This window comes from Apteryx rowi, unplaced genomic scaffold, assembly GCF_003343035.1.
Source record: "Apteryx rowi isolate R43461 unplaced genomic scaffold, aptRow1 scaffold_379, whole genome shotgun sequence".
Taxonomy (NCBI): domain Eukaryota; kingdom Metazoa; phylum Chordata; class Aves; order Apterygiformes; family Apterygidae; genus Apteryx; species Apteryx rowi.
Genome location: NW_020450296.1, coordinates 431444 through 440149, shown reverse-complemented (window position 1 = coordinate 440149; position 8706 = coordinate 431444). Strand labels below are relative to the sequence as shown.

The following is an 8706-nucleotide window of genomic DNA, read 5'->3' as shown; positions in this document are numbered from 1 at the left end:
GAAGCCCTTTGGGGGAGGGGCCCTTTTGGGGTGGGGGAGGTGGGGTGGGAACCCATGCTGGGATGCGGGGCCATGTCAGGGGCTTTTTGCCCTGCTGAAGGGATTTGCAGTGGAATTCAGCAAGAAATGTCCGCTTTCCCCTCGGGGAGGGCTGGTGACCTCAGCCCAGGCGCAGGGGAGGTTTCCCCAGGCGCCTGCCGTGAGCTCGGTGGTGGCCCGGGGATGCAGACACTGAGATCCCGCTCTCTGTGCTGCAGGCAGGACCAGCTGCGAGGCCGGAGCTGCCGCGGGGGATCCCCTCTCCGCCGCGTCCCGCGTTCCCCATGTGCAAGCCCTCCCGCTGGAGCCCACCATGTCGGATTTGATCCTCAATGTGAACTTTGGCCTCTCGGAGCCCTCCAAGAAGGGGGCGGCTGGCAATCAAAAGCACAAGAACTTTCTGAAGCGGCGCCGGTTCCTGGAGAGGAAGGGTGTGCTGAAGCAAAAGCAGCTGCCGCCGGCCCAGCAGCAGGCAGCGAAAGGCTCTCGGAAGAAGTCGGGCTCCTGGGGAAGGAATGCCAAGAAGCAGCGGGCTGCAGATGTGGCCGGGAGGGACCAGTCCAAAACGTACCCCAAGGTGAACAATCCCCAGCCCAGCCCAGCCGCACAGAACAACTCCACAGGCTCCAAAAGGACGTGTTTTCCCAAAGGAACGTGTGYCTCAGTTAAGGGCAAGAAAAGTGCCCCCCTCCTCCCCGCCGTGCCCAGCAAGCTGGTGGCCATTGACTGCGAGATGGTGGGCACGGGGCCCGGCGGGCGCGTCAGCGACCTGGCCCGCTGCAGCATCGTCAGCTACGATGGCGACGTCGTCTACGACCAGTACATCCGCCCGGCCAACCCCATCGTGGACTACCGCACCCGCTGGAGCGGCATCAAGCGGCATCACATGGCGAACGCCGTCCCCTTCGGCAAAGCCCAGCGAGAGGTGCGCTCCCGGGGGCCCTGAGCCGCGTGACAAGGGGTGGCACGGTCTGGGGCAGGGATCCTCGCTGTCTCGTGGGCTCTTAGGACTGTTTGGAGGTTTGACGGGCTGCGGGGGGCTCGGCTGTTTGGGCGAGGGCTGCCTGTGGGCCTGTCTCGCCGCTGCAGCAGAGCGAGCGTCTCCTCACGCTTCAGCTGCTCCCGTTCGGTCCCGCGTYGTAGCACCGACCTGCTTTTCTCTGTGGCTTGAACTAAGCACCGGGGCCCGTTGCCTGGGCCGGGGTCGTGCTCTGCCGTGGGGCAGAGTGTGGAGTAGGCATCCGGGGGTGAGGATCTCTTGGATGACCGCAGCGCGGTGCGTTAGGGCCTGGCRGATCCCTCCCGTGCCTGCGTGATCYGGGCCGTGGCAGTTCTGCGAGAGGGTGGCCCGAGCCTGCCGTAACCCCCTGCTCTCCTTCCTCCTCAGATCCTGAAAATCCTCTCGGGGAAGATTGTGGTTGGCCACGCCATCTGCAACGACTTCAAGGCGCTCAAGTACTTCCACCCCCACTCGCTCACCCGGGACACGTCCAAAATCCCCCTGCTGAACCGCAAGGGCGGCTTTCCCGAGAACGTGTCCATCTCCCTGAAGCGCCTCACCAAGCAGCTGCTGCGCAAAGACATTCAGGTACCCGGCGGCGGTGGCAGCTGCCGGGCCCGACGCTGCGGTGTCCCCGCTCGCCCCGCGCTGGGACGCTTCCTCCCCGCTTTCGCTAGCCGCCACAGGGGGCCGCTGCGAAGCTTCTGCTGTAGCGAGAAACTCCCGAAACTCCCTGGAAAGCTGGGGAGCAGTGCTGCTGTGGGAGGACAAGATCGAGCCTGTGCCACGGGGAGCAGCAAGTCCTGGGGGTGTCGCAGCAGGCAGGGACATGACAGGAGCAGGGAGAGGTCCAGCCCTCTTTGTTTGCACCGGCTGGGCTGCGATCAGAGTGCTTGGAGGTGCTTTGCCTCCTGGGGAGGGTTCAGCGATTAACGTTCAGTCCCTCCTGATGGTCCTGGAGCAAGCCAGGCCCCTGCCTTGTGCCTCAGTTTCCCCTTCCCTGAAAACCAGCTRCAGGTTCAGTGATCCCGAGCTCCTCGGCCCAGCCCCCTGTCCGGCAGTTCGAGTGTTGGTGGGGCTTTTCCCTGCTCAGCCTGTGTCCGAACGGAGCCTTGGGCTGTGCCAACCCGTCGTTTCTGTCCCYGACAGGTTGGCAAGAGCGGCCACTCCTCGGTGGAGGACGCCAGGGCCACCATGGAGCTGTACAAGGTGGTGGAAGCGGAGTGGGAGCAACACCTGATGCAGAACCCCGAGCAGGAGTGACCGCCCGCAGCCTGGTCCCGGAGCCCCGAGGCTCCGGTCTCCAAGAGCCCAGAGCTCGCGGGAAGAGCAGGATGGAGCAAAGCGAGCGCGGAGGGGGCAGTTCAGCCGTCTGGGCGAGGTAGCGCGGCCGGAGAGACGGCGGGATGGGGGCCGGAGCGTAGCTGGGAGGCAGCGGGACTGTCCCCTGTCCCCGCCAGCGCCCCGCGCCCCCGGCTACACTGTGCCGCTTGCTCTCTGCCCCACCCAAGGCGTGGGGAGAGCCGCTACCTCCAGGTTTGGGCCGGTCTGTGCCCCCCTGGGGGGTGTCTAGGGCCTCGCGCGCCCCCAGAACAGCTCGGTGCTGTCGGAGGGCGCTGATAGCACTGGGGTTCCCAAACCCAGCCGCGTGGCTGCTGCGACGTGGGGCCGCGCCAGCTGCGCTCGCTCTGGGCACGGATCCTGTTGACTGCGGCGCAGTTACCAGGGGATTTGGTGCCGGCGCGTGGCCCAGGGCGAATCTCATTTCTCCACCGGTGCCTCTTTCTCCCCGTTTGTGAGGGGGGATGTTGCAAAACTACCTCTGACAAGGACAGTAACCGCCAAACAGCTCTGAGCTGCGGCTGCGGCAGGGACACGGAAGCTGGCGTGGGAGTGGGCGGCGCCCAGCGGGCATAAAGCAGATCCTGCCGCGGCATCGGAAAGTCCCCGCTCTGGTTTCGGAGCAGGGTGGCTGCTGCCTGTCGGGATTTGGATTCTGCTTTCCGCTTTGCGCAAGGGCTGCTGCAACCTCGGAGCCCTGGGACGAGCCCGGGCTTGGGGGAGCGGCTCAGGCGCAGCGGCGGCCGTCTGTGCTGTGGCGCCCCGCACGCTCCATGTGGGGCCCGGGGACGCGGCGCCCTTCGCGGATGCCTCCAAACACCGACGTGCAATTTGCTTTCCGAACTCTCGAACGCTCCCCAAGTTTTCAGTCCGTCTCAGCCCGCTGCGGAGCTGCTTTGAAGTAAAATGTTTATGTTCAAAATCCCCATTAAAAGCGATGATTAACGAGCCCTTCCTTTCCGGGGTGGCGATGACACGGGGGCAGCAGGGCGGCGTGATCCGTGCCCCGACCTGGGAGCAGGCCGAAGGAGCAGGTAGCGCCTGTCCCCTCTCTCCCTGGGGGAACGGGATCCCGCCGTGTCCCCCGGCACCGTGCAGGCACCTCCGAGCGCCGCCGCGCGAGGTCTGTGCCCGGGCCGGGCGCGGGGCTCGCTGCCCCTTCGCTCGCTGCCTGGGCGCCGGCGGGAGGCCGTTCCCGCATGTTTTCCGCGTTTCGGGCTCGGCGCGAGAGCTCTTGCTGTTGTTGTTTGAAATSAAAGCCGTTTGGGAGGGGGCCCCGGCAGGGCAGGCACCAAGCCGCGTCCTGGCGCTCGGCCTCGGCCAGGTCCGCGTCCGAAACAGGCCGGGACGGGGGCTCGGAGCAGGGTGGCAGCGGGCAGGACTTGGGGTGGCCCGTCTCCCATTTTTCCTGACCCTGGGGGGGGAGCAGAGCCCCTCACCGTGGGTGAGCAGCCCCTGACCCCGAGGCTGTGTGGCCTCGGCATCCTTGGCCGGGGCTGATGGCGATTCCAGACGCTGGATCCGCTCCAGCCTCGCATCCCGCCTGCCTCGGATCCGGGGGTGAAATAGGGGGCCCGGCCCTCGCCCCCCTCGCTGGCGTGGGCTGCGGGGATTCTGGCGCAGCTCGACCGAGCCCCGGGTTTCCGGGCTCCGAGCAGCCCTCTCCCGCCTCCGATGGATGTTGTCAGCYGTCACCCATCACCTGCCAACATCTGCTTCCCGCTGACCCCTTCCTTCGCCTCCTCTTYGCGCCAGGTACGAGCCGGCCCCTTCCCCTTCCCCAGGCGCGTCCCTGCTTCCGGGGCGGCCGGGGGCCAGCGTGGTGCCCCCTTCCCTCGCTCCCTGTCCCCATGGGAGATTTGGGGAGGAAGAGGGCATTCTGGAAAGAAAGCAACGGACCGGGCCGTAGCTCGGCCGCCCCGAAAACGGCATCGTTCCTCCCTGCCTAGGAGGATCCTCAGCCTCCGGCCCGCACCAGCATCCTCCCCCTCTCCGTGCCCTTGCCGGGCGGTTCCCGCCTCGGCCCCGTCTCCCGCTGGAGCGAGCGCGGGAGGGAGCCGGCAGCGAGCGCCTTCCTCCCCGCATTGGCCAAAACCAACAAGCCCAGCCCAGGCTGCTGGCCGGCTCCGGCTYGGCGCGGGGCGTTTCGGGACGCCCCCCTGCCCCGTGCCGTGCCAACCTGCGTAACCGCGGATATTTTTCCTTTTTTTTCCCCCCCCCACCCTTTTCTGATGCGAATGGCCCCGCGCGGCGAAGGACGCGGAGACCGAGGGCAGAGCTTTGGGGGGGGGGGGGCGCAAACGCCTCCCCGCCAGCTCCGTCCTCGCCTCGCGCCGGGCTGCGAACCGGCTCCGGCTTCGGCGTCCCCCGCGGCACCGGGAGCTGCCCGGACCTGCCGGTGCAAAGGGGGGGGATGACGAGCGTCCCGGCACGCAGGGGAGGGCGTGCGCGCGCTTGCCCCGCGCCGAGCTGGTTCACGTCCCGGGGAGGGCACCGGAGCGCGGTTACGGCCCCGAGTACAAAGGAAGGTGAGAATGCGAAGAGGAGAAGCCGGGAGCCTTTGTGTCTGCGCCGCGTTTGGAAGCAATTAAAGCCGGGAGTTTACAAGCGGGGTTATAAATGGCCGGTCGTTAAAATTTTTACGTCCGTGGAAATGAGAACCATGCGTCCCGGCCCCATCTTGGCGGCAGATGCCGGACAAGCCCCCTCTAACGAGGCCGGGTGGCCGTTTGCTCCGGGGCCCCGCTCCCTGCCGAGGGCCGGGATGTCCACGCGGACCGTGCGTGCCGTCCCGGCGGCGGCTCCGGCCCTCTCATCCCACCCGCATGTGGGCTGCGGGATTCCCAGCAAAATGCAGGCGGCCGGAGCCGGGAGCCCCTTTCCCGGGGCAGCGTTCCCGGGGCCGGGCTCCCTCCCATGCCGGGATGGGGCAGGTCCCGGCAAAGCCATCCAGCTGCACTTCATTTCCCTGCCGSCCCCCCGCCAGGCTCGGAGCCGGAGAAAATCCTGTCTGGGGGCTGCGGAGAGCCGCGGGGAGGGAGCAGGGCCAGGAGCAGCTGGCGGGTGGCTGCGCCGGGCCGGCTGGGATGGATTTGCYGGGGATGCAGGGAAGAGGTTCCTGGGAGCTGGGGCTCGGTGGGATGCGGAGCCCCAGAGGGAGCCGGGCACCCGGCATGGGTGCTCGGCTCCAGGTCCTGGGACTTCGGCACTGCTCCCTGCCCGCTCCGCATTTCTGCGGCTTGCAAGGATTTTAGCAGCCCAGGCYGCTGCCAGCTGTTTCCAGAGGCCGATCCAGCTGTTCCATGCGGGGCCGCGGCCGGGAGATGCTGCTCCTTGCCTCTTGCCTCCGTGTCTCCAGATTAATCCATGCCTAAGCACCATGGCCTTGCCGGCTATCGGCGGAGCTATTTGGGTTTATTTGAAGCTGGGAGCTGGAATGTTTGTCTCCGAAAGGGCCGCCCGCCCCAGGGCTTTCCAGGGACGGAAAGGAGGGAAGAGGAGGGGAGGGGTGAGAAGAACGAAAAAAAGGATTTATCCGCCCTTCCCGGCAGAATTCCTTCCAGATGTGGGGTTGCTGGGGGCTCTTTCCCTCGAAAGCCGTTACTAATAATTCCGTTGGATTTCCGCCYGGCGCCGGGTCGCTCCGGCCTGCGCAGCCCTGGCCTGGCCGGGCCGAGGGCTCGGGGCTCGGTGGCCGTGGGGCCAGGTGGCCGAGCTGGGACGGCGCGCCCGGGGCGCAGGGCTCCTGGGTTTGCTCCGTGGGTTTGGCATGGGCAGGTCCGCGGGATCTGCCCCCATCAGCAGCGCCGGAGGGGCTCTGCTCCAGCCAGCCCCGTCCGCCCGCTTTGGACGTAACCCACTGGAAATGCGGCATTTTCCCCACTTCCCCCAAAACGTGGGGGCAAACAGCGCCCGGCTGGGGGCTGTCACCTGCGGCCAGGCCTGATGCCGCGGCACAGCTGGCAAAAGCCACCGTTTCACCCCCTTCCGTGGCTTTTTATCTCCTTCTTGCGCCAGATCCTGCCCCAAGAGACGGAGGGGCCGGGACGCTGCTTCCTCCCTCTCCAAAACCCACCRGCTCTGCAGCCCCGTCCCCTCACTTGGGGCCCGCGAGCCACCCCGGAGCTGGGAGCAGCCGCGGGACGGCTGGACCCTGGGCGCACGGTGCTCCGGGTGCCGCGCTGGGGGCTCCGCTCCTGTTTTCCGGTACGCTTCCCCCCCCCTCCGCGCGGAGCTGGGAAGTCGCCCCGGCCCCGTCGCCCGGCCGTAACGCGTTTGCTCTCCAGCAGCGCGTTGCGCATCTGCCGCGCTGGAGGTAAGGCCACATCCGCCCTCTTTGTTATAAATCCTGCTCGTCGGGGGATTAGAAACTCGTTGCAAGCCAGAACTTGGCTCATGGAAATCGCAGCGCAGAAATTTGGGGGCGAGGGGGATGTGGCTGGGAGGAGGGGAGGCRGAGGGAGGGAGCTCGCTGCAGCCGGAGCTTCCCCCGGCAGAGGGATTTCCACGGAGCCGGTGTGGGGAAGGGGCAGGAGGGCAGCGTCCCTGGGCATTTAAAAGATGCTTTTCGAGCTGCAAACAACAAGTTCCTCATTATTATTGTTATTTTTAAGACATGAGTTTTGCAGACGGGAGGTCTCCAGCGCTGAGGAATTACATGGTTTATTCCCATTGCTTTTTGCGATGGGAAAGGCCTCATTCCCGCTTGCAGGGTGGCCCGGAGCCATGCGGGCTGGAGGAGGGCAGGGAGGACCCGGATCCGGATGTCCCAGGGGAGGTCTGGTGGTTCCCAGTGCACCTGGCCGGGAGAGCAGCGAGCAGGGCCCGCTCCCGAGCTGCGGCAATGCCCCGTGCCTCAGTTTCCCCTTTCCGTAACACGAAGGGAGCGAAGCGCAGCTCTTCCCGGAGGGTGACCCTGCATCTCCTGCCCGGCTGGTCTTGTGCGAACCCCTCGCACGTCTCCCGTGCTTTCCCTGCCCCATGGGATGGTGCTGGGCTCCGGCGCCGCGGCACAGCCCGCCGCGCATGCGGCATTTCGCTAAAGAGAGAAACCCCCAGAAAATAATTCATCACACTTTAAACCGGGCCCAATTTATCAGGGGTTTAATCTAGCATTAGCAGTTAATCTTCTTGCTTTCCCCCAGGCCCGGAGCCAAAGCAAACTCTAGGCGGCGAAGGCTTGGGGCTATTTTAAAGGGACGATGTCGGGGCTAACGGGCTGCGGGGAGCCTCCGCCAAGGTTCAGCTGCCTCTTCTCGTGGGCTGTCGGCGTGGGACCGGGGCGCTGGGATGCTTGGCCCCAATTCCCAGGTCTCTGGGGCTCTGCTGCATCGGTCGGACCGTGGCCGCAGCCCCCCCAGACCCCGTCCTGGCTCGCGCGGGGGCCGGTAGGACGCACAGCTCAGGTCTGTGCCCAGACGGGGCGCTCGGCTCCCCGGAGGCGCGCACACGTGCACGCACAGGCAAATTGCACGCGTGCGTGTTAACGCACGTCCGCACACGCGTGTGCACGCGCACGCACGCAGCGGCTCCTGCACAAATGTCCGTACACCGCGCGGGTGCACGTGCACACCCACGCGTGAACACACACGTGTGCACGAATACACACACGCACGCGTGCACGGACCCGGTGCGCTCGGCTCCCCACGGCGCGCGSTGCCGGGGTGCCTCTGCCCTGCAGCACCCCCATGGGGACCCCCCCACCCCAGCTCCCGGTGGGGGGGACGGGACTGGGAGAGGGGCCCGGCGGCGGCGGCGGGTGCTCGGCGCTGCGGGGCTGGGGCGGTTTTGCAGGAATGCAGCCAGGCGGCCGCCGCCGGCGCTTTTTTTTCTCTTGCAAAATCCCCCAGGTGAGCGAGCAACACCCCTCGGCTCCCGCTGCGAGCCTCGCCGGGGCCGGCGCCGGGGCCCGGGGGCCGGAGGGGGTGGGACCAGCCCGGCAATAAAATGCCCCATCCAGGGCGCGGAGCCCGGCGGAGCCGCGAGGCTGCGGGCGAGCGAAGGAGCGAGCGGGGCGCGATCGCAGCGAGGCGGAGGCGAGCGGGAGCCACCGGCAMCCGGCGCCGGGCGAGAGCGGGGCCCCCCCCGCGCGCCATCGGGGGCCCGGAGCCGCCGCCGCGATGCCCAACTTCTCCGGCAACTGGAAAATGCGGAGCTCGGAAAACTTCGAGGAGCTGCTGAAAGCCCTGGGTGAGCGGGACCCCCCCCCCCCCGGCCCTGCGCCGCTGCTGCCCTTGCGACGGGCGCCCCAAACCCGTCGGCAACCCCCATGGGGGGGGTCGGGGGTGCGGGATGTGCCCACGCGTGTCCTCTCCCTTTTGCATCCT

At 67.3% G+C, this 8706-nt stretch overlaps 2 protein-coding genes across 2 annotated transcripts in view; both read left to right on the top strand.

Annotated features, from left to right (window-relative positions):
* ISG20L2 (interferon stimulated exonuclease gene 20 like 2) overlaps positions 1-3323 on the top strand; it is a 3882-nt gene extending 559 nt beyond the window's left edge. The window contains exons 2-4 of the mRNA XM_026073883.1: positions 258-964; positions 1427-1627; positions 2189-3323. Of these exons, the coding sequence (XP_025929668.1) occupies positions 353-964; positions 1427-1627; positions 2189-2302 (927 nt within the window). The 5' untranslated portion in view covers positions 258-352 and the 3' untranslated portion in view covers positions 2303-3323. The remainder of the gene's footprint in view (positions 1-257; positions 965-1426; positions 1628-2188) is intronic.
* Positions 3324-8499: 5176 nt separating this feature from the next.
* Positions 8500-8706, top strand: part of CRABP2 (cellular retinoic acid binding protein 2) — a 3317-nt gene continuing 3110 nt past the window's right edge. Inside the window, exon 1 of the mRNA XM_026073892.1 lies at positions 8500-8569. Within this exon, the coding sequence (XP_025929677.1) occupies positions 8500-8569 (70 nt within the window). The remainder of the gene's footprint in view (positions 8570-8706) is intronic.